The following is a 22,394-nucleotide window of genomic DNA, read 5'->3' on the forward strand; positions in this document are numbered from 1 at the left end:
CGATGCGCAATCGCCCATGCTGAAACGGCAAATTCAAGAACTCAACTGGACGTCGGTTGCATACAGATTACAGTATGTATATCTTTATGAACATTAGAAGTTGAAGTCTTCATAAACAACGTTCTTTCCTTGAAGCCATTCCAACAGAACCGCCCTCAGTGGAACACTGGTGCAGAGATACCAAACGCTCGAATCAATGCCCTCAAAGTCTGCTTTCTCAAACCGTCTCGTCATGATTTTCCCATTCCCATGTTGCAATAACTCCCAAGAATCCTTAATCGCAGATTCGTTCAGCCTGCTCCCAGTTATGTAGAGAGACATTTGCACATCGGGATAATGTCTCAGAAGCGCTGCAGCGAGCCCAACATCTTCGGCTCGCAATGTCCAGAACAGCCTCAATCGGCTTCGATCAATAGAATCGAGTTGTCCAAGTAAGGGGGTAATTCCAACACCTCCTGCTATAAAAGGGATATCCGATCCTTCAGAGCCGTCTTTGATGGAGAGTTCTCCTCCGAAACCTCGAATCGGTACCTCCAACATGGCCCTGGGATTCTTTTGCGAGAGGAAGGTTGTGACTCTACCAACAGCGCGAACCGTGATCTCGAAAGTTCCAGCTTGGTTGCTCCCAGATAATGTTGGAGATGATGAAACGGTAAAGGTCCGGATGAAATCGTCATTCAAGCTCGAAGGATCGTCGTCTCGCATGTGAGAATAGCCCAGGTCGAGTTCCGGCGCGAAATCCAAGGCAACCCATTGTCCCGGGCTAAAGTTTATCGGCTTATCAGTCGAGAACCGATACCGAGTAATCGTCGGAGTGATTTTCTCTTTCTCAACCAGAGTCGCTCGGGTTTCCGGCCTGCCGAAATTTGCTGCGAGTGTTCCCTCTGCTGCTAGCAGCCGTACCGACGGATTGTACGGAGAGTACTCTCCCGGCTTGCCTCTAAACGGTAAACCCTGTTCCACTAGTCTGGCGGCGATGATCTTGACTTTTACGGCTAAGTTCGATCGTGGAAGGACGTCCGCGGCAGCTTTGCCGATGAGGATTTCTGTCTTCCCGGTCACATACAGCACGTCTCCCGACACGAAGTCAGGGAACACCAGGCCTGCGACTGGCGTGATTTGGAGATTTCCGAGAGTCTGATAAAGTCTGTTGCCACTGTACTCTGGATACACGATCTCGGCGCCATCTTCTCCATTATACAAGACTCGTACAAAGCCGGGAGGTCCTCCCCTGTGGTTGGTATCCATATCCAAGTCTTTGTTTGCACTGGTAATGAACAACATGTCTGATCGTTCCAGAAGGCGTAAAGCGTCCTCGGTGAGCTGAGGACTCTCACTGAGAAGTCTTGGTTTGCTCAGTGCTGGCCGAATGACTTTTCGGTTGAGGTACTTCGGACAGTTCCCTATACTTTGCTCGATCCGCACAACCATCTGGATTTGGCCAATATTATGGTATTCAAGGTCACCAGATCGGTCCAAGGCACCTGCCGCAAGTCGACCATATAGTTTCACTCGCCTTCGTTGGTCGAGATCTATCGCCAGTCCTCCGATCATCCGTCCGCTTCCTACTTCTTGAACCACTTTGCCGTCCGCTTTTCCGGAATTCAGAGCCTCAACCACGGGATCGTACCTGGCGTCGACCAGTGTTCGTATGCCAATCATGGATGAACCTAGGGACGTCCCAAAACCGGGCTCCCCTCCCCATATCGTGGTCCAGGGCCTGCCTTGATCATCTAGAGTCCCAACCGCCAGCAGCGGGCATATTTGGAGCAAGTGTGTCGCTCGAGGTGTTAACATCGTTGAGGTGGGATTGTCATTTTCTGGGACACGCATCAACTCATGCATTCGTTCCTCGCCGGCATTCCAGGGCATGGCTATAGAGAAGGCCATATTGGATACGATATTGTGGTAAAACTGTTGCAGACAAACTTCTCCGTATCAACTTATGAAATGAGACTGCGACTTTTATATTCAACCTAGGTTCTCTATCAAACATATCCATGACACTAAATCGCAGGGCGCATTTGGCTGCTGGATTCCCAAATATGATTAGCTACTGAATCGCGCAATCATTTGTCAGCACCTTCCAGATAGCTAGTAAGCATCCTGATTAATCATTACAACAATTTCGTACATAAATCCCATTGTCGTAGGAGGCTCGTCGGCCTTGAGGTGAGCTGCTATATCTTCATCGGATCAACCAAATTCTTATTAATATTCCATAGAGCATTTGGCATATGCGAGCGGAGACAATTGTTCGACCATGATTCGTCTCCTCCCGTCCAGGACCCACAGGCGACAAGCCGACAACACCCTGTCTATTGATCCGATGTGCCAGGGACAGGTACGTACCGTTCCGGAGTCCGGACAGGGGTATGAGCGAAAGGTCTTGGGCGTTTCGGCTGCTCCAGCTTCCAGGCCTTCGGCAGGATTCGGCAATCTTGAGCACCTCTGCGTCTATTGATCATGTGGACGGGAGGTGTACAGGACTGCAGGTTGCGTAGTTCCTGGAATCTGGTTCCATGACACCGAGGGCTGCCTTTCCCATTCGGATTTCAGCGTGTTTCGTTGGCCAGAATAAGTACTCTTAGCAGAACTCGAAAATGCCGATTTTTAGAGCCTCGGGCCAGAAGGAATGGCCTGGGAGTATCTCTCACAAAACACAGTCTTAGGTTCATCGGATGCATGTTTGAGCCGGTATCCGACCCCACTTGAACCATCGATGGGGATTGTGGAGGAAACACGAGGGTCGAAAGACTAATTACGAGCACAGGAGCTTAAGATCTAAACATGTAAAGATCCGAGGGTCTGTCTTAAGTCTTAACATAGAGCCCAAATTTAACTTCTACATTTCCCTACTCGACTCTAAGTGCACTATCTCAGACTCCATTCGTTTCAGTATAGCAATTCAAGATGCGATCCAACCCATACGGAAGCCAACTGCCCTGGGCTGAGCCCCCCTGGTAAGCTAGAAGAGCTAAACCGCGACACTTGTGACGGACGCGAGGAGCTCACAATTCACGACAATAGGTATCAAGGCCGCCCTTCGCCATACTACAAGCCAACCCATATCCAACTGCGGGATGCTGTCCGAAAATGGTGCGAAGACGTAAGGCCATCGAAACACCTCCTCGCACCCACAGCATCTAATCGAAGCACAGAATGTCATGGATCAATCCGATCAATGGGAGGAGGACGGAAAGATCCCGGATGAGATCTATCGCAAGTGCGGCGAAGATGGCCTTTTGATGCCCATTGCCGCGGGCAAGAAGATCCCCAAGGAGTGGGCCCACTACCCCATCATCGGCGGCATCAAGCCCGAAGATTGGGACGGTTTCCACGACTTCATCCTCTGGGACGAGCTCCTCCGCGGCGGCGCCATCTCCAGCATCTTCATCGGCCTGACCGTCGGCGCACCCCCGCTCCGCCAGTTCGCCTCCAAAGAATTGCAATCGGAGTTCATGCCCGCGGTGCTGAAGGGCGAAAAGCGCATCTGCCTCGCCATCACCGAGCCGTCGGCCGGATCTGATGTCCGCAACATCTCGACCACCGCCGAGAAGACCGCGGATGGAAAGCACTACATCGTCAACGGCGAGAAGAAGTGGATCACCAACGGCATGTACAGCGATTACTTCATGACCGCCGTGCGGACGGGTGGTCCCGGTGCCGAGGGCATTTCCATGCTGCTCATCCCCCGCATGGAGGGCATCCGCACCCGCCCCGTCTCCATCGGTGCCGGCAAACTCAGCGCGACCACCTTCGTGACATTCGAAGATGTCAAGGTCCCGGCTCGCTACCTGGTTGGCGAGGAAGGCAAGGGCTTCCGATATACGCTGTCGAACTTCAACCACGAGCGTCTGTGGATCGTCTTCCAGGGTCTCCGAGGCTCAAGGACGTGCATCGAGGATGCCATGGCCTGGGCGATGAAGCGTGAGGCGTTCGGCATGACGTTGATCGAGCAACCCGTGGTGCGGCACAAGTTCGGCCAAATGGCGAGGCAAATCGACTCCTTACAGTCGTGGACGGAGCAGGTTATTTACGAGCTTGATCAGCTGAGCGATGCGGAAGGATCCCGATTACTTGGTGGTGTTACGGCGCTGTTGAAGGTACAGGGTGGTATCGTCGGAAAGTTTGTGGCCGACGAGTGCGTGAAGCTTATGGGAGGGTGAGTCAAGCCAATCCTTGATGATATCTTCGCATACTAACTCCTATGTTAGTCTCGGCTTGACCACGACTGGACAGGGCGCACGAATTGAGGCTACTTATCGTAGTATCCCTTCACTCATCGTCCCAGGTATGTACAAGATACGTTCACCGGTAATTCATGGGCTAATATCTTTGCAGGTGGATCAGAGGACGTGATGATTGACCTTGGTGTGCGTGAGGCGCTCAAGCTGAGCCAGAAGGCAATTGGGAAGGCTAAGATATAAATCACGTACTTGGGTTCCAAGGTGTGAATTATTTTGGACAATAGGTAGCACCGGGGTTTGAATAATTCGTTAAATATGTACTCATATCCTGTTAAAAGTTGAAACCTTTCCGCGGCAGACAGTCCATTGCTCAGCCGGCCCGCTTCTGATGCGTGGTGTTTGACGATACGATTTCGTGCTTTGATCCAGGAGTTCGTTGCTATGATCGGAATTGGTACATTCAAGCAGGTTCAGCAACGCGCTTCGATAACTTGGGCCGCCGGACGGAAAATGCTGCCTTCAATCTCCTTAATTTCGAATCCCTCACACGATCCTGCTGCTCGATCTCTTCTCGATTAGGCTTCGATGCCTCCTGTTCCCTATCCTCATCCTCGCTCACATGAGCTGCTGGCATACTGGCCGCCAGTGCTTCTTCTCTACGTTTCTCGGCATGCTGTCTTCTTCGTGCGTCTGTGAGAAGGAACTCCGCGCAAATCTCCCAACCATTTAAACCTTTGAATTTTCCAAGGGCGCACTGAGAGTCTGCATTGACCCAAGGACAATAGTCGCGATGCATTGTGGGGTCGAATTCGAGGGGCTCGTCAGTACTTGGCCTTGGGTTCTCAAGGGAAGAATCGTCCATGTATAGCCAGAAACCTATCCGCGCAAAACAATGCGAGCAGGTTGCCATCGGAATGCGTTGAATGGCTGTGCCGGTCCAGCCAAAGAAAGCCAATATTGCAGCCGCTCGATTTAACTGCAATTCAGACAGGAGCTCAGTACCGGCCACGCTTGATTTCCGAGGATTTAAGTTGTGCTCAGAGGATCCATTCAGAATTATAGGTTCGACATCACGGACGATGGCCTCGATATCAAGGTCTTCCTCATTCTCCAAGCCGGGGGTATTTCGTTTGAATGTCGAATGGAAGTGTTGCGGAAGCTGTTTTGAGCCGGTACAAGTGAAAGAATGGTAGCGTCCGCGCAATTCCGCCTGCAGCAGAGTGCTACCACTGATTCGCATTCTGTAGATATCCTCTGAAGCCGGTCAGCCTTGAAGAGAATGATTCGTGAAACATTTATTACCTCTACATCCAGCTTTGCGCCATAGGCAATGCTCATCATGACCGTTCACAGTCAGCTCGACGTATTTCTCGATCAGTTGTTCCACTAAGCCGCAGTTAGCCACGATATCAATCGCTAGGGCCAGTAATCACGAACGAATTTCGTCTTCATCAACCTCCTTTGAGTCTTCTTCCGCCTGCCCAGGATTGTACAGGTCCACAACTACCTTTGCAGCACATCCGCCCTTGCAAGCGACGGTGTTTCTCCCATCGCAGACCCAGCCTCGTTTTGCCCATTGAACCTCATTGATCTTGTCGGGTTTCGGAAGCCACAGCTTGATATCGGCGAAGGTCTTCAAGCGGGAGAAGAATTGTATCTGAGACCATGGCGCATAGTTTGGAAGAATATCCGCGGCCGTTTCGAGCGACACTCTCGCATTCCTTTCCGCATCTTCCGCCTCCCTCCTCCTCTGAGCGCGCTCCTTCGCGAGCTCGCGCAGTGACTTTGCAGGTGACGGCGCCGTAGTTGCTATGGGCTCTGAATTAGGTCGAGCAACACCACTATCAGACTTCCGATCTGACTCGGCGGAGAGGCGCGACCGCTTGGTAGGAGGCTCTGGTTCGACCGAACTTGTTGGGCGAGATATATCGTTCCTCCTCTTCGTTCCGGAGATGGTAGTCTGGGAGCCCGAGAGACCGTCCAAGAGCTTGTAGAACTTTCTTTTAGAGGTGTTCAATGCAGGTGGCATCTTCCAAGCTGGATAGTCAGCATGTATGGAGTACGGAGTACGGTGTCGAGGATGAAGGACCCAGGGAAGTGAAACCCTTGTTGTCACTTTGGTTAACTAACTTAGTCACTTTGGTTAACAGTCCAATTCCACAGCAACTGACTGGCAGGATATGGGCCGACAATGAGCCGATGGTGGACCGACAGGCGACAATAGACCGCTCGTCGCCTTACCGCCTTACCACCCACGCTGACGCCTGCGTCTTACGCCTTACACACACACACACACTAGCTCGTACATCGGCTTGTCACTGGGAATCGTCGGGCGTCGGGTCACCACTCACCAGTCACCAACTCCTCCCACCCCCTCTGGCCAGGTCCCCAAGATCTCAAGGTTGCCTCTTACCGGTAAATTATGCAAATAGGTCCCATCCGCGGATTTGGTTCGGTCAAATACTACACGGTGTAAGGAAATGCAAGGCTGAATTTATGAGCTTCCACACCAGGTTCGCTTTCAGATTCTCCACAGTTATCATCGTCATTCTGGCGGCCACTTCTGCGCCATCAGTTTTCCATCGGTTGGCATCGATCAGTCGACAAGTCTTGCCCTCTACTGTCAAACATCCTTCACAGTCCTCTACAATGTCGTCGTCATATCCAAAAGAACTTGAAGTTGCCCTTCTGGCAGTTCAGCGAGCTTCCATTCTCACAAAACAAGTCTTCCATGCGAAATCCAAAGGAACCTTGACGAAATCCGATGCCTCTCCGGTCACCATCGGTGACTATGGAGCACAGGCCCTGATTATTTCGGCGTTGAAGCATAACTTTCCCTCTGATGAGATTGTTGCCGAAGAAGAATCAACGGATCTTCAACAGGATGCGGCCCTGAAAGATCTGGTCTGGAACCTGGTTAAAGAAACCAAACTGGATGACCCTTCCGCGGAAACCACTTTGGGAGGCTCAATCACTGATGCAGAAAGCATGTTAAATATCATCGATCAAGGCAACAGCAAGGGTGGCGGGAAGGGACGGATCTGGACTATTGACCCTATCGACGGAACCAAAGGTTTCTTACGCGGTGGGCAGTATGCTGTGTGTGTTGCCCTTATTGTGGACGGAGATGTCAAAGTGGGAGTCCTAGGATGCCCTAACCTTCCGGTCGACGATTCTGCACCCTTAGAGGGCGGCATTGGAGAGAATCAGTCCGATGCTGAGGGCAAAGGCGCCCTTGCGAGCGCCGTGAAAGGGGAAGGGTCACAGAGCCGACCTCTTGGCACCGGCAAGCTGCAGACACCGCGGAAGATCTCAGTTCAAAGCATTAGCACTCCCTCAGAAGCAGCATTCTGCGAAAGTGTGGAAGCAAACCATTCATCGCATGGAGACAACGCGAAGATTGCGAAGAAGCTCGATATCACCAAACCCAGCGTACGGATGGATTCCCAGGCGAAATACTTTTCGGTGGCGAGGGGTGCAGGTGACATTTATTTGAGGCTTCCAGTTCGAGGAGGGAACTACATCGAAAAGATCTGGGACCATGCTGCAGGTGACTTGATCACTAGGGAATCAGGAGGCACTGTCACCGATATCAGGGGCAAGAGTCTTGACTTTTCTCAGGGTCCACTCCTCACCGGAAACACGGGCGTGGTAGCAGCAGGGTCTGCCATACATGCTCAAGTGCTGAAAGTTGTTCAGGAGGTATTGAGCGTTGAATAAGGCTCAGTTGATAGTACAAGCCATCGACACCAGTCTGGCAGAAGACCAGTAGTATACACCCGAACGCTATGCAGAACCATATTTATACAAAGACGAACAACATACCACATTTTTGGCCCCTTACTTAATCTTCTTCGCCTTGAGACGAATCGTCTCCCCGTTCACAAATATTCCTTTCCCTTTATATGGCTCTGGCGGCCGCCATTTCCGTATCTTCGCCGCAAATGACATGACCACCTCCTTCTCAATCCCTTCCAATAGCAATCGTGTAGGTTGGGGTGTGCTCGCTTTGACGCCTTTGGGTATTCCAAGCTCGACCGGATGAGAGAACCCAACCTTGAGGTTGACGAACTGTTGTCCTGGGTATTCTGAGGATACCGTGGTCGCGGTAGGTTCGATAGAAGAGCGGTATCCTACACCCACGAAGCGCAGAATCGCTGTGTGGCCTTCGGAGACTCCCAATATGTGATTTTGTAGGTATGCTCGCGTGGTTCCTAGTTCTGTGAGTACTTCGCGTGAAACGGTGATGTCTGATTCCAACATACCCCACATCTCCCGTTGATGACGGACTTTGCGATCCTCGACGGATACGGTCACTGCGCCTCCGTCTTCTGACCGTTCTATCGCGACGAATGTGGGGATTTCCATGGACAATTCACCTACGCCAACTGTCAGCGATGGGATCCTCTGCCAGTATGCAGAATGCGTTGCCAACCTAATGGTCCTTTGATAACAGCATTAAATGGTTTTTCAAGGTCTGCATATTTCCCTTTCCGAAGAGTCGGTGGTAGGACATCAAATGTCACTTCTGGCGGTATTGAGAGGACCATCCCCCCGATCTTGGATTCTCTGCGCGAGGAAACTGTGAATTGGCGGACGGCGAAGGCGCGGGTTGTCGCCGCATTCTTGCAGCAGGTGGACAAGGAGCTGCCGAAAGCAGCTCGCTTGAGGATTATCATCCTAGATGTGGGTTGTAGTCTGGAGATCCACGGTTCTGAAGCGCATTTCAGACATTGAACGAGAGACTGAAGTCAATTCATGAAGTCCTTCGGAGGTTTCCGCCAAGGATTTGGTAGAGCTTCCGCCAGAGGCGATCCACCCCCGTCCGCGGATTTCACATCACTTCCACATCTGACCAATCACACGCTGATCCATTTACTTCCGCTCCGCCCATCTCCGCTCCACGCTACTTCACTCCATCAGTGAAATATCACTTGAATCTATCAACTTCCTCCTATTATATCTGGCCAGTAATCAAGTACAGAAATTGTCACTTTAATCCAACACTCACATTGCTCTGGAATGGCAATTTAATTAGACGTCTACGTCTGCATCCAGATCTTTCCCACTTCTCGGCCATGATCGCCTGGATCTCAAACTGAACAGATCCAAGGGATCTGCATATACCAATTCATGCTAACCACGCTGTAGCTGACCCAGATCAGCAGCTCTCACGATGAAGCCGTCATGGGCCTTTCAACTTATACTCGAATCTATGGTCTGCCAGTTAGTTTGGGGTACTGGGGAGGGGATGGTGAATCAGCAGGATCAAGGTGAGATCGATACGTTTTATAGTCAATTGTAGAAGTTAACGTTTTAGATGTTATACCAATAGATACAGCTTCAAGAGATATGGTGCTCTCGAAAGCGTCGGCCATTCTAAAGGAACTCACCGCGATGTCAAGTTGCCACAGAGAGGCGACCAAAGCGCTCTACCACTCGTGTAGTGCCCTTGGAAGTGACGAGAAATCGACGATTAGTTCCACCAATAACTCCCCCACGCCTAACGGCCCCAAATTCCGCCCCGTCAGCGTCGATGGATTTCACAACACCTACGCACTTCGTCTCGGACTGTGCGAGATCCAGTCTGCTGGTGTTAGACTTCCGAAGCAGTGTGAACCAGTTGCCGACCCTCGGCCCTGCAGGAAAACAGGCATTGTTTCTCTCTGGTCTTATGATTGCGATCGTGGCGAGGTAGAATTCGCTCGCCTTGAGCATGAAATGAGATGCCGGCAAGCTCTAATGGATTCCTCCGCGCATTGGACTAGTTACAGCAACAACCGTCAAAATGCAGTGGCTCTGTGCTATTCCGCTAGGGCTAGTATCGAACATGGTATGTATAATTAAGGCGTGGAGAGCGCAGTTACAGGTCGATCGCCGAATATATTGGGAACACGTGCGCTGACTTATCATCCCTAGAGGAAACAGCGCGCCTCTTCAAGGACATGGTTGAGGATGCCCAGCAAGTTCAAGAAAGGCTTGGAATCTCTGTAAAAACCCTTCGAGATCTCAATGAACAAACGATGCGAACCAACGATTACATCATGACTGGACTCCGTCAGATCAGAAATGGAGTACTGAGTTTCAGTGCGTCACTAGAAACTATCAAGGCGACCGTCATGCAATCTATCATGTCCATACTCCAGGAAATGCACCAAGAAGCCGAATCGGCAGCATCGGTTGGTTGAAACTAATATTCAACTCCACATACCTAACCAGAACTTAGAATGTCCGGGAAAACGCGCAAGAAATGGACCAGTTTCAAAGGCGAGCCTCGAACCAACTAGAGCTTGTTGCATGGCAAATGGAAAAGCGCATCGCGGAGGACGCGGAATATGCTGCCCTTGTCAAAGAGTCTCAACATCAGATCGTGGCTCTTGCGAACTCCCTCAGTGGCCTTGAGGTCCGTGCCAGAGAGATGCAGATACTCATGGAGACGGGGCATGCTGCTATGGCCAATATGACCCAAGAAGCTATCGAGGCTAGGGCGGAGCTATCTGAGATACGAACGCTGTCTCTCGAGCTCCACGATCATTTCGAATCATTTTTGCAGGTGGCTGAATACCTTAGCCAATTCCCTACCTGGCTCTCATACATTTTCCTTATTTTCCTAGCCTCAATGGCTTTCATCAGTTGCTGCATTATGGTAATTTTCCTCGGCAACAAATTCCCTACATTACGTGCAGCCATCGTCATCAGCGGTAAGTTCGTGATTGTCAACCATCTTCACGGGTTGTCATATCAACGAGGTCAAATTGACTGACTAGAGTCAGTCCTTTTCACCACCTTATCCGGACTTACTTATGTGATGGTCTGCGCTGGACATGGCAAGTCAACTCATTAATTAGGTATTTCCACATTCTAAACTAACTCAACCGAAGCCGGTTTCAATCTCTACACCCTGATCACTCTCACATTTGCCTGCCTACACATACCACTGACCATCGCGGGGTTGATGACCTATTTCTGGAATGAAAATGAAGATTCGGAAGAAGAACATCACGATGATCGGGTTTGAACGATATTACAAACAGCTAGAATGGCCGATAGGTACACAGAAGGAGCGAACTACTTATGATTAAAGTAGATAATTATCTAGAAGGAAATGTTATTACATTTGAGAGGAATGCAGCCGTTCAAGCTCCATTGGGTTGATGTCCATGCCAATGAAAATGTTGAAATGTCGACCATCAGATGTGAGAAGAGTGACTTAATTCCGTCCCTCATCCATCCAAAATGCGTTCCATGCTTCCTTCCACTTCTTTTCCTCGAGCTCTATCAGCCAATCTTTAAACGCAAACCTTTCCTCCCCAATGGATAGAATCCCATCTTTACACCCCTTCCATCCTTCTATCGGGCCTTACATACTGATGACCATGTACACAAATTGAGCGCCAGGGAGCCGGCTCTTTGCCTTCCTCTTGGGCAATTTTGTGGTTGATGCATTCTTCGCAAAGTAGGGTGTCCACGCAGTAAGAACACAGGTACAGCGGCGATTCTGTCCAGTTCGAAAACGATTTGTAGCACGAATCGCAGGCGGCGGAGATGTCGTCAAGGTCTTCATTCCCAGCGGACAACTCAGCCGTCGTTTGGTCTGGGTCGACTGACTGCTCTCCATCGACGCCCGGACCTTGGAGCCCATCTGCCGATGCACTGCTATTCGCTTGGTTGACATTAGCAGTATCGTCACTCGGCCCTGCACTCTCCTCAGTGGGTTAGTCTTCCGCTGTGACGCTGGTCTCATCCTCGTCTTCATCTGCTTTATCAGGTTCTCGTATATCCTTATCGACGATGTAGAACTGGCAGGACAAAGCGATCTGAGCATCCCTCTCTAAGCCAGGCAGACAAGCAAGGGATTTCGCCAGCATTCGAAAGCTTGGAAAATCATTCCAGCCTTCCGAGTCAGAAAGAGCCTCAACACATCCTTTGAAAATGCCGTCTAAGCTGTCTTGGAAGTCTCTTGCCGGCCCCAATTTCTTGGTCATGAGCGCCAAGGGAATGCTGGTTTGAAAAATGAAAACTCATTCTTTGCGGATAAGCAGATTGACAACTAAGAAGCAAAACCGAACTTTGCATAGCCTTGTGGACTAATTTACATATACAACGACACATACTCGGTAGTAATATTCTGTATCGTTCGTGGGTACCAACAAGAATTTCTGTGCTTCGTATTGAGCGGAATTGAACGTCGAACATCAGAGGCAGTGGTGGGTGATCAGGAACCCCTGCAGCTGGTGCTGCTTCTGTATCCATAAGGCTGAAAAGGGGACGGCGATGTATGCATCGGCTATTAGGGGACGTCGGATCTGGGAATAAGGAGTACTCCAGATATACTATGTAGTGGTGAATTGCGTACGTCTAGGGCTGGACACGAATAAGGATTTTGGCTATTCGTATTCGACTTTTCCTCTTGAACGATTATTCGTATTCGACTAAGTTTTGAGACGTTTTATTCGTATTATTCGCGAATATTCGTAAATAATGCCAAGACTTATTCGGCAAAAGCCGAGCCAATGAATGAATGCCCAACAGTCGCGACTTTTGTTTACCCGAACACGATCTGGAGGATTTGAGCTCTAAGAGATACAAAGCATATCAATAGCGTCGAATTGATCACTCCTGACGATTCAGCAAGCCAAGTGACCCCAGCTTAAAGCTCTCTGTCGACCATCTCTCCGATGCGAGATACATGGAAATAGCTTCAGAGATAGACGAATAATTACGAATAATTACGAATAATGCGAATATTATTCGTACGAATATTAGTAAGCGGAAATTCTAAATTTTATTCGTATTCGACTACGAATATTCGTACGAATACGAATAGTCGAATATTCGTGTCCAGCCCTACGTACGTCTTCATATTTGGGAGGTAAGGACAACACCGAGGATACGGTAGATATTAAATATAACGATGATCGTGAGGACCTGGGGAGTGGAAATCCCTTGAGGCTATATTATGGATAATGCAGAACTGAAAGTCGACCAAAGACCAGCTCAGCTCAACTCAACTCAACTCAACTCAACTCACTCCTCTCATCCCTCCCTCATTGATTTCATTTTGATGCATTGATCAAATCGTACCTGGTCGTACTTCTAGTTCACGGCAATCCGAATCACTGGACTAAATCCGACACGAGTAAGATATTCCATTGCTTTCAGACATGTATTCGAAGGTTGAACGGCTCAGATCCGGCAATGAGGACGTGTTAGAAAAGGCCATTGAAGCAGATATCATGGTAACACACTCATGAGTACACTATTCGTATAACTATGAGATTTCTCTGATTTATCGGAGAACCTATGAAATGACGCACTATTGTCCTCCGATTGGTGGCCATGAACCAGGACGTGATGTGAGGACGGGGTCGTTTTAATTTCTTGCGTATGATTTATTGGTTACATTCAATATCGTTATACTTCCATTTCATTCCGTTTAGTCTATTTGATGAAATTCTCCGCCAGTTCCAAATCGTACTATTTTCATATAATGGCTCTCCACACATTCGATGTGCTTCGCCTGTGTGAACTCCACGCAGCTGGTCCACCCAACAGATCATGACGATGCAGTTCAGAATCTTGTGCATGCTGCTCACTGTCGCTGGATTGTCATCTTACATCAGAGGAGTCCTAGGCGGCAGCAACGGGCTGGAAAGCCGTCAGGCTGCATCTAACTTTGCTGGCTACCTAATCAGCACCTTTTCGGATCCGAATCCAAAGGTTCAGTTCTACCTGTCAAACGGAAATGATCCTGGGAGCTACTCGTTCTTAAACAAAGGACGGCCTGTTTTGACATCCACTGTCGGAACCAAAGCTGTTAGGGATGTATTCTTGACCTATGATGGGAACAGAACGAAGTGGTACATCATCGCAACTGGTGAGGAGGTCTGGTATCGAATGGAGGACTTCCACTGATATGCTCCAACTGGTCAGACCTCGACATCAACGCCCGTGGTTTCTCATGGGACGTCGCTACCAGAAGAGGCAGTCGAGGGATCGTCGTATGGTCATCAGACAATCTAGTGGATTGGTCTTCGCCTTCACTAAGAATGTAAGGGGTCCGGATTGGAATGTCTCCTTACCCAACATACGCTTACACGCACTAGTGTGGAAGATGAGACGGCTGGAATGGTGTGGGCGCCGTCCGCAGTATGGGATGATGCCACTGCGAAATTTTATGTCTTCTGGTCCTCGCGTTTCTACAACAGAAATGACCACGGGCATACTGGAGCTGCCAATCCCGACCGCATCCGATTCTCGACGACCAAGGATTTCGCAACCTTCTCTGGTGCTAAAGACTATGTGGCACCGGGAAATACACCCGTCATTGACCAGGAGTTCCAGTACTTAGGCACTCCAGGCCACTTTGCCCGATTCATCAAGGATGAAACGCAGAACCAAATGTACCAGGAAACTACCACCGGAGGCCTCTTTGGTCAGTGGACTAAGAGAGGCGGTTTCGTCAGGCCCGAGAAACCTCGAGAGGGAGCAGCATGCTTCGCGGATAATGTAACTCCTGGTTTATATCATTTGCTTCTCGACGATTACACGCAGTATATCCCGTATGAGACGAACAACATTAACAACCCATCTTGGCGCCCGTCGGACTACCGGAACTTTCCAAAGGGGTTGAAACATGGATCGGTCACCCCTTTGCTTAAGGCAGAATATGACTTGTTGAGGGCATGTTATCCCTCTTGAGATGCCGCACGGAGATAGGGGGAGTGGGGGGTGGGGTTAAATAGCTTAGGTGTCATGGGCCCAAACCACGAAGGATTTGGTAAGCTGGTAACGCTGATGAATTGCTAAAGAGAAAGGAAAAGATCTCTCTTACTGCGATCTGCTATTTACATCTGTGGGCGAACGGTCTACCTATCCCTTCTGCCTTAGGCCGCAAGGCCACAACACACAGACTGGGCGAAGCCCAAGACTGTCACATTAGGAGCCAACTAGAATGGTGATTGTGGTGAACCTAGCGATCTTGATGTTCGAGGAATGTTTCGAAAGCAGATATTCGTCAATATACATACATATTCACGCTAAATTCAAATCCTCCCAGTCGCCCTAATGATCCTCTAGCTGAAACGCCGTGCTGGGAGGTATTCGACTCCGCATACCGACAGCAGATCACAAAAACATTTTGGAACTCTAACGTCCCTATCGTGGATTTTCGATAAACACACATTTAACCCCGGCCGTTAGAACCATGCCCTGCTCCCTGATACCCAGTGTCGTAATGGAATTGCTCTTCGGGGACTTGATATACGCCCAAGTCTAGGCTGTTTTCGCCCGCCCCTGCCTTCTTGGCGCTGAAGGGAGTACGCAGAGTACTCTTCGTCCCCTCGTGTTGCGCCGAGTTATGGGAATTCGAGGGTGATGAGCGCGGCGATGATGATGTTTCGAATACCGTCTCCCCATGCAGCGCGCCCGGTTGCAGGGGCTTTCTATCGAGGTCTTGCATCGGATTATATTTCCCAAGGCGATTGGATCGGCGGAAGACATGGATATCAAGCAACATGGCTGCCAGCGTTGATGTACTACGGCATATTGTTAGACCTAGGCTGGATAGAAACCTCATGGGGTTTCAAACTCAAGAGAGTGGCATTTGGGAGAACACGTACAATCCGGTCAAGGCGAACGTGAAGAGGGCTTTGTAGATCCTGCACACCATGACACCCGCCTGCTCATGCCAGTTCTCCTTATTGCAATAATGGAACAGCGTCTGCGAGGAATACCACGACAACAGCGCGAACCCAACCACCCATATCACGAAGAGACCGGAGTTCAGGACCAGGTTCAGCTTCGGATTTAGTCCGAAGCAGCAGTGCAAGAGCATCGTGCCCGCTAGGACGAGCACCGTGAAGAACGAGACCGCTAGTAAGAGGATAAACGTCCATGGAATGCCCCAACGGTCTCTGGAGAGGTGGTAGACGAAATAGCACATTATCGACCCCACGATGATCGACGAGATTAGCTGGGCCAGCCGCAGGAAGTGGAATGCGAATCGGGGGTAGTGCGTCGGCGGGGTTTTCGTTCGGAACGCCATTTTGATGATAATGATTCAGAACAATTCAAGAAGAGAAGAAAAGACGTATGGATTAAATGAGCAACGCAGCATCCCAATGACTTATGACACGAACGAAGGTGAAGTCGATAGGAGAAACGAGGACGAGATGACCTTCGTTCGCAGGTTATTTGTTGCACGTCTCCAAGTCCGTCGGAACCAAGGCTATCTATCTCGTGGTCTCAACTAGGCGACAGGGGCTGTTTCGTGTTCGGTTTGGGGGACGAACAGTGGCTGCAGCGGGCAGCGCGAAACCACTACGCCCCGGCCCGGCCGGTCTAGGCTCGAGGAGTTATTGGTGGCGATATCGATGCCCCTGATCCAATAATATTGATATTTCAATCTGCATCCAAGCACTTTTCAGCTCACGCCTCAATTTCGTGTTTGATCGGGTAAACTCTTCTGTCATAGTCAAGACATCAGTAGGACATTGGATAAAAAGGTTCCGGTTCGCTGACATGTATATTGTATAGTATATTATGAACCTTGAATCTTGAATCTATTGTCCGGTGTCGAACATGGATATAGTTTCAGTTGAAATGTTGAGCTTGAGTTGAATAAACCTGAGGCAAATGGTATATTGGTGCCTAAGGCATGAAATCTGTAAGGCGCTCACATTTTCTTTCACCAAGTTTGAAAAGCCTTGTCGATCAAGAATTCATATATTACCTACGAAAATCAACTTCATTTTGCAGTCATGGAATCGGCCCCGGTGTTATCCACTCCGGATACTCAGATTTTTGATTATGATGTCCAGCCGACGGTGGAACGAACTTCACGGCTTTCTGAAGAGCAACTTCGAATTACCTATGATATCCAACGAACCGTGGCGGAGATCAGGAGGCGAAGATGGCATCGAGTTGCGCTTCAATTCCCTGATGCCATGCTGAAGGATGCTCCACGAGTAATTGATGCTTTGCAAAAAGACCTCTCGCGTCCTCAGCCGGAGACTCTGGAGGAGGTCGAACAGGGAGAGGATCCACTGGCATCTCAAGTGGCCAGTCTTTCGATCGCCGACCCAACCGGTACTGAAGTGAAGCTCTTTATTCTTGGAGACACGTCTTATGGCTCATGCTGCGTCGATGAAGTTGCAGCAGAGCACTTGGACGCTGATTCGGTCGTTCATTATGGACGAGGATGTCTATCCCCCACTGCCCGACTTCCAGTTCTCCATATTTTCACCGTTCAACCTCTTATACTCGAGTCTGTTATATCAACGTTCAAGATGATTTACCCTGACGCACAGGAAAAGGTCGTTCTGATGGCTGATATGCCGCTCATGACACACCTGGACAAGATATACGCCGAGTTACTCGGGCAAGGCTACAAGAACGTGCAGATGACTTCAGTCGTCCACGATCCATCTGCCTTGCTTCCCAACCGGGCACTCCCCACAGCTATCGATTCAGCCGAAGCGCTTCAAGATTATAGCTTGTTTCATATCGGGGACCCACCTACAGCGCTGCTTCTAACCGTTTCGGCCCGGGCAAAGAACCTCAATATCTATTCAATCGATGCCGATGGTTCCACGCTGCCAAGTGTAGCGCAAGGAAACGCATCAGCGACTCTTCGACGTCGGTATGGACTAGTCACGTCGTTGAGTACCGTATCAGTATTCGGCATTCTCATCAACACTTTGTCCGTCCGCAATTATATGGATATTCTCGAGTACGTCAAGAAGCAAATCGCTGCTGCAGGAAAGAAAAGTTACACTTTCGTTGTTGGCAAGATCAATGCTGCTAAAGTGGCAAACTTCAGTGAGATCGGCGGCTGGGTGGTCATTGGATGCTGGGAGAGCAGTCTGATTGAAAACCAGGAGTTCTGGAGACCTATCATCACGCCGTTTGAACTAGATATTGTGCTGAAGAGCGATGAAGAACGGGTCTGGACTGGCCAGTGGTCCAGTGACTATCAGACTTTGCTTAACAAGGCCCTTGATAGCGAGCAAAAGTCCGAGCACCTCAACGGGACGGAAACCGCATCCAAATCGGCGCAGAACGGCTTCCAAGAAGACATATCTGACGATGAGTCGGCACCTCCAGAATTTGATTTGCGGAGCGGCAGATACGTGTCTCATTCGCGGCCAATGGCACCATCGAATGCATCGACCCGCGCAGACAGGTCGCAAAACGCGCACCCTAATAAATCCAAGTCAACGTCGCTGGTCAAGCGAGCCAATGGCGATATCGCTCAGATTGGAGGAATCGTGTCACCTGGAGCAGAATTTCTTCGTGGGAGAGAGTGGCAAGGCCTGGGTAGTGACTTTAATACTGAGCAGGATGGGTTGCCGCTCAGTAGCGAGCTGCAAGGTGGAGAGATGGAAGAGGGGAGAGGCGGTGTTGCACGTGGCTACTCTGGTGGGAATCTAGAGAAAACATGAGCTTAAAGTGAGACCAAGTTGGCAACCACCTGTTCCATTCAGTAGGTAAACTGTGAAACCAAGTTGCTCAAGTGATTAAGGCGCTAGTATTGATGTCGTGTGGGTGAATAGTGAGGACAAAGGATGAGACCGTGACACGTCAAAATATAGGAGATAGGGAGTGGGGGATATTCACATCTGAGTTGGCATCTTGGGAAGCAATAAGTATGGTCTCTCATGTTCTGCTAACTAATGACAAGGACAAAGTTAATAGGCACAAGTAATTACCTGTGCTTAGTAGCACCCCTACTAGGCGCCAAATTCAACAGCAGACGGTGACATTCCCGTATTATCGGGTTGTATTCTTGGAGTGTATTATCGGACTATCGGAGACGGGCGGCGTCAGTGAGACTCATTAGAGGGAGGAATTCTTGCCAAGCCTCATGTAGTCACGCCCTCACGGTTTGACATGTCCGGGATGCAGTCCGCGAATCGTGAAAGGGACATCCGCAAGGCCTTCTTCACACTTCATACTTCACTGTTCACCGTTTTTCCATTCCACTCCTACCACCAGATCCCTCACTATTCGACCCTGAATTCAACATTCTCCTATCCATATTCCCGTTCTACTTCCACCGCGTGAGCCTGATTCCAGCCGTACCCTCACTGATCCCCGATGCCACCGTCAGCTGCATGATCGCCACCGACTCCCGTCCATGTTCGTTACATCGTGAGGACTGTCTCTTGGGGGCGGAGTTAGCAGAGAGATTTGGGAGGATGGTGCTGAATCCGGACTCCGGAATCCGGGAACCGACCCTCGCTTGTCTAACAGACCCTCAGAATGAAGAGGAGGAAACGAATGCCGTAGAAAGCGGCATGGCGGCTACGCTGCTGCAACAACGATCACTATTCGAAGATGTCGTGACCACATACCCTCCGATTCTCGAATCTCTCTTCGCGAACCTCCCGACGACCTCTATTATCGCCCTCTCCAATACTTCGTCCTACCTCCGAGACTTTCTAAGGAAATATCCGCTAGCATGGAGGTCCCTATCGTTTCGTTTGCCGCATCCTCTGGTCTCGGGATCGGACAATACGGACAATACCCAGCGGCAGGCCAGGCAGTGTGCGTTCGATGGTCTACTGACCAGAGTACTTGCGCCAGTCTCTACACGGCTCACGAGTCTCGACCTTTGCAATACCGCCGTTTCTGGGGTCACATTAGTTGCGAGGGTATTGGAGCCTAGGCTCGATACTTTGGAGCATCTCTCCGTCCGAGGGTGCAAGAACGTTTCGATCAAATACCACATCCTTCCTTTCCTCCAAAGCTATAGCCCGAAGCACTCCCCGTGGGCACGACCGGGCGAATTGAAACTCAAGAGTCTGTACACCTACCGCTGCCGACACCACCGCCGCCGCCCTTATCTTCCATCTTCTCTCATTCGAAAAGACTCTGATTCCGAACCGACCCACGAGCTGATTGAGCTATGTCACGATCTGAACATCTGGACGGATTCCGCATGGTGCACCACCCCAGGCCAACGATGTTTCCGCCGAAAGAACTACTACACATCTCATGCCACCCCAGGCACCCAGGAGATTTGGGTACCGTTCGATCGCCTCTGGAGATCGCAAAATCGGATCGGGCCCAGTGCGGAAAGCAAGCCCGGTAAGACTGATAACTGGCGGTTGTGGGAAGATAAAGAAATCGGGTATAATGGGGAGCCGTTGGGAACCGTGGACGAGCCGCATAAGGGCGAGAGTAAGCTAACTCCCTCGCATCTTCGAACGAGCCATAAGATCTTTGTCGACAATGTCCGATGTGATAAATGCGGGGATCAGATCAACGAGCGGTGCGAACAATGTAGTGTCCAGATGCACTGCATGGGATGTCGAAGAACCCTTTGCGGGAGTTGCGCGTTCAATCGACCGTTACCCCGGAAGCGCAAGAGATCAAGACCTACCCTTCCGCACCTCGATTCTTTCGGCATGCCGTTCTTGCAGAGCGTAAACGTTTCGAGCAATTCCCGGGAGAAGAATCCCAAGTCAAAGAACAAGTACTGGTGGGCTCCTGAAACAGTGCGATCACCAAATCATATCAACGAAAATGCGCCATTGGACGACTCGGATTCGGATGACGATGATACCCAGTCAACGGGCGGTCTCTTTAACAGTCCTGTGAAACTGAGTATGCATTGGTGCTGTCTCGAACCGATTTTCTCGGGCGGAGGTGGCATCGTCTTTCTCGGGCCAGCCCTGGGTGGAGATGGTGCGGAAAAGATTAGGTCCGTCCCACTTCCAAATGAAAGCCAATACAAGGATCCCGATTTCTCTCCGAAGAAGCGATGGTTCGCAAAGGAAGCTCTGCAAGACCATGTTCTCTGGCGACCAGGTCTTGACGACGAAGTCGACATTCTGCCTTTCTTGAAACAAGACAAACTCGATCTACAGGCGACGACCAGTCCTCGAAGTTTATGTCAGGATTGCTTCGACTCAAAGCAATGGCAGGTTAAGTGCAGAGCGTGTATGAAACCCCTTTGCAAAGAACACGATTTCCGCGTTCTCAAGATCCGCAAGTGCGGTTTCCGAGACCTTCACACCGAACGAGAGTTTGTCCGCAACTACAGAAAACCGACCGTCCTTGAAATCCCCCCGTACCATACCATATCCCGACTCCGAGCCCGTGACAGTTCCCCCTCCTCAAATATGGGAAGCATGGACGGCTCCGAAATGGACACGGATGTAGCCACCGACTCACGAGCACCGACGCTCATGTCTTCGAGCCAATTCGACGAGCCGATCACAGCGTCACGGGAAACTATCGAAGCACCGAAAGCTGGCAGCTCGGCGCTCATCCCCAGGGGACGAATGACCCCTTTACGGCCTCGATCCATGAGCCTGAGCGGCTTCGGTGGGGAATCGCCATATCGGTCACGGCAGACGCAATATACAGGGTTGAACGAAGATAACCCGCTCCCATGTAGTCCTCGACACCCTGTACAGTGGGAAGGGTGCGGGTCGTACTTCTGCCAGCAGCAGCGGCCGATGGGGGATACAAGGGCAAGATGCATGGCTATGGTGCGTGAATGCACGGAATGCAAAGTTCACGTTTGTCAGGTAAGTGTCATCCTACTGGATGGTAGCATTCTCTCAAACTCGTACCAATCGCTAACAATATTACAGGATTGCTCTATGAATATACCCCGCTGCAGCTGCCAGTTCTGCATGATGAACTACTATTGTCCCAACTGCACGCAGAAACCGGGCGTGCGGGCGCGATGCCGCAAAGAGGCCGAGGAGGAGGAGAGGTGCTTGCTGGAAGCCCAAGCGCGAGCTAGAAAGACTAATGAAGCGGAGGAGCGGAAGAAAGCCGATGAGCTAGTCGAGGCGGTGGCTTGGCTGTTCACTTCGTTGGAGGATAGCCAAGCACAGGGCGAAGAGCCCGGCCCAGCCCAGGATGCCGGCTTGAACGGGCTAGAGGATGGCGTGGTGGAGGTACTTGATGAGATGCAGGCCACGTACGGGGGTGCCCCGCAATGATGTGCATTTTCTCGGGTCACGATACTGTATAGCATAATTATACATACTATTGTTAATTGTTCGGTCTAAATGAAAGGATCGGACTCTTCCGATATATTCAAGTTCCGTCCCTAAAGTATCCAACTATTCCGCCATCGTCTTTCCAGCAATAGTCGCTGTACTCCTGATTTCCAGTTCAGACTTTGTGGCGGTGGCGTCAAGGCGTCCCCTGAGGGACGGGGCCCAACAACCGAACTTTAAG

At 50.3% G+C, this 22,394-nt stretch overlaps 10 protein-coding genes across 10 annotated transcripts; 5 read left to right on the forward strand and 5 right to left on the reverse strand.

Annotated features, from left to right (window-relative positions):
* Nucleotides 1–5: 5 nt before the first annotated feature.
* Nucleotides 6–1,957, reverse strand: P152DRAFT_319096 (oxidoreductase FAD-binding protein). The gene has a single exon (XM_033675203.1). The coding sequence runs from the start codon at nt 1,888–1,890 to the stop codon at nt 94–96; it is 1,797 nt and encodes a 598-aa protein (XP_033535066.1). The 5' UTR covers nt 1,891–1,957; the 3' UTR covers nt 6–93.
* A 590-nt stretch (nt 1,958–2,547) lies between these two features.
* Nucleotides 2,548–4,501, forward strand: P152DRAFT_457800 (acyl-CoA dehydrogenase-like protein). Its single transcript, XM_033679304.1, has 5 exons — nt 2,548–2,963; nt 3,031–3,109; nt 3,162–4,165; nt 4,218–4,294; nt 4,345–4,501. The coding sequence occupies exons 1-5, from the start codon at nt 2,914–2,916 to the stop codon at nt 4,428–4,430; spliced, it is 1,296 nt and encodes a 431-aa protein (XP_033535067.1). The 5' UTR covers nt 2,548–2,913; the 3' UTR covers nt 4,431–4,501.
* On the reverse strand, nt 4,302–6,565 carry P152DRAFT_319105 (zf-C3HC-domain-containing protein). Its single transcript, XM_033675204.1, has 4 exons — nt 6,542–6,565; nt 5,628–6,315; nt 5,493–5,576; nt 4,302–5,444 (listed from the first exon to the last, which is right to left on the reverse strand). Exons 2-4 carry the CDS (start codon nt 6,217–6,219, stop codon nt 4,651–4,653), a joined length of 1,470 nt encoding a protein of 489 aa, XP_033535068.1. The 5' UTR covers nt 6,220–6,315; nt 6,542–6,565; the 3' UTR covers nt 4,302–4,650.
* P152DRAFT_457801 (3',5'-bisphosphate nucleotidase) lies at nt 6,518–8,032 on the forward strand. The gene has a single exon (XM_033679305.1). It carries the CDS (start codon nt 6,687–6,689, stop codon nt 7,908–7,910), a length of 1,224 nt encoding a protein of 407 aa, XP_033535069.1. The 5' UTR covers nt 6,518–6,686; the 3' UTR covers nt 7,911–8,032.
* Nucleotides 8,031–8,869, reverse strand: P152DRAFT_473163 (ribosomal protein L6; the record flags this gene model as incomplete). The annotated part of the gene is made up of 3 exons (XM_033681208.1): nt 8,031–8,404; nt 8,456–8,569; nt 8,626–8,869. The coding sequence occupies 3 exons, from the start codon at nt 8,867–8,869 to the stop codon at nt 8,031–8,033; spliced, it is 732 nt and encodes a 243-aa protein (XP_033535070.1).
* Nucleotides 8,870–9,151: 282 nt separating this feature from the next.
* Nucleotides 9,152–11,289, forward strand: P152DRAFT_513667 (uncharacterized protein). The gene is made up of 6 exons (XM_033682813.1): nt 9,152–9,463; nt 9,511–10,023; nt 10,110–10,369; nt 10,417–10,891; nt 10,964–11,017; nt 11,072–11,289. The coding sequence occupies exons 1-6, from the start codon at nt 9,367–9,369 to the stop codon at nt 11,206–11,208; spliced, it is 1,536 nt and encodes a 511-aa protein (XP_033535071.1). The 5' UTR covers nt 9,152–9,366; the 3' UTR covers nt 11,209–11,289.
* A 552-nt stretch (nt 11,290–11,841) lies between these two features.
* Nucleotides 11,842–12,471, reverse strand: P152DRAFT_457803 (uncharacterized protein). The gene has a single exon (XM_033679306.1). The coding sequence runs from the start codon at nt 12,173–12,175 to the stop codon at nt 11,906–11,908; it is 270 nt and encodes an 89-aa protein (XP_033535072.1). The 5' UTR covers nt 12,176–12,471; the 3' UTR covers nt 11,842–11,905.
* Nucleotides 12,472–13,666: 1,195 nt separating this feature from the next.
* Nucleotides 13,667–14,960, forward strand: P152DRAFT_434542 (family 43 glycoside hydrolase). The gene is made up of 3 exons (XM_033677491.1): nt 13,667–14,067; nt 14,124–14,241; nt 14,297–14,960. The coding sequence occupies exons 1-3, from the start codon at nt 13,749–13,751 to the stop codon at nt 14,889–14,891; spliced, it is 1,032 nt and encodes a 343-aa protein (XP_033535073.1). The 5' UTR covers nt 13,667–13,748; the 3' UTR covers nt 14,892–14,960.
* Nucleotides 14,961–14,982: 22 nt separating this feature from the next.
* P152DRAFT_457804 (uncharacterized protein) lies at nt 14,983–16,258 on the reverse strand. The gene is made up of 2 exons (XM_033679307.1): nt 15,812–16,258; nt 14,983–15,727 (listed from the first exon to the last, which is right to left on the reverse strand). Exons 1-2 carry the CDS (start codon nt 16,234–16,236, stop codon nt 15,376–15,378), a joined length of 777 nt encoding a protein of 258 aa, XP_033535074.1. The 5' UTR covers nt 16,237–16,258; the 3' UTR covers nt 14,983–15,375.
* Nucleotides 16,259–16,951: 693 nt separating this feature from the next.
* On the forward strand, nt 16,952–22,153 carry P152DRAFT_507016 (diphthamide biosynthesis protein; the record flags this gene model as incomplete). The annotated part of the gene is made up of 4 exons (XM_033682512.1): nt 16,952–18,611; nt 19,530–20,620; nt 20,666–21,730; nt 21,797–22,153. The coding sequence occupies 4 exons, from the start codon at nt 16,952–16,954 to the stop codon at nt 22,151–22,153; spliced, it is 4,173 nt and encodes a 1,390-aa protein (XP_033535075.1).
* Between the last annotated feature and the right edge of the window lie 241 nt (nt 22,154–22,394).

The sequence above is a fragment of the Eremomyces bilateralis genome, assembly GCF_010015585.1.
Source record: "Eremomyces bilateralis CBS 781.70 unplaced genomic scaffold P152scaffold_7, whole genome shotgun sequence".
In the NCBI taxonomy this organism is placed as follows: domain Eukaryota; kingdom Fungi; phylum Ascomycota; class Dothideomycetes; order Eremomycetales; family Eremomycetaceae; genus Eremomyces; species Eremomyces bilateralis.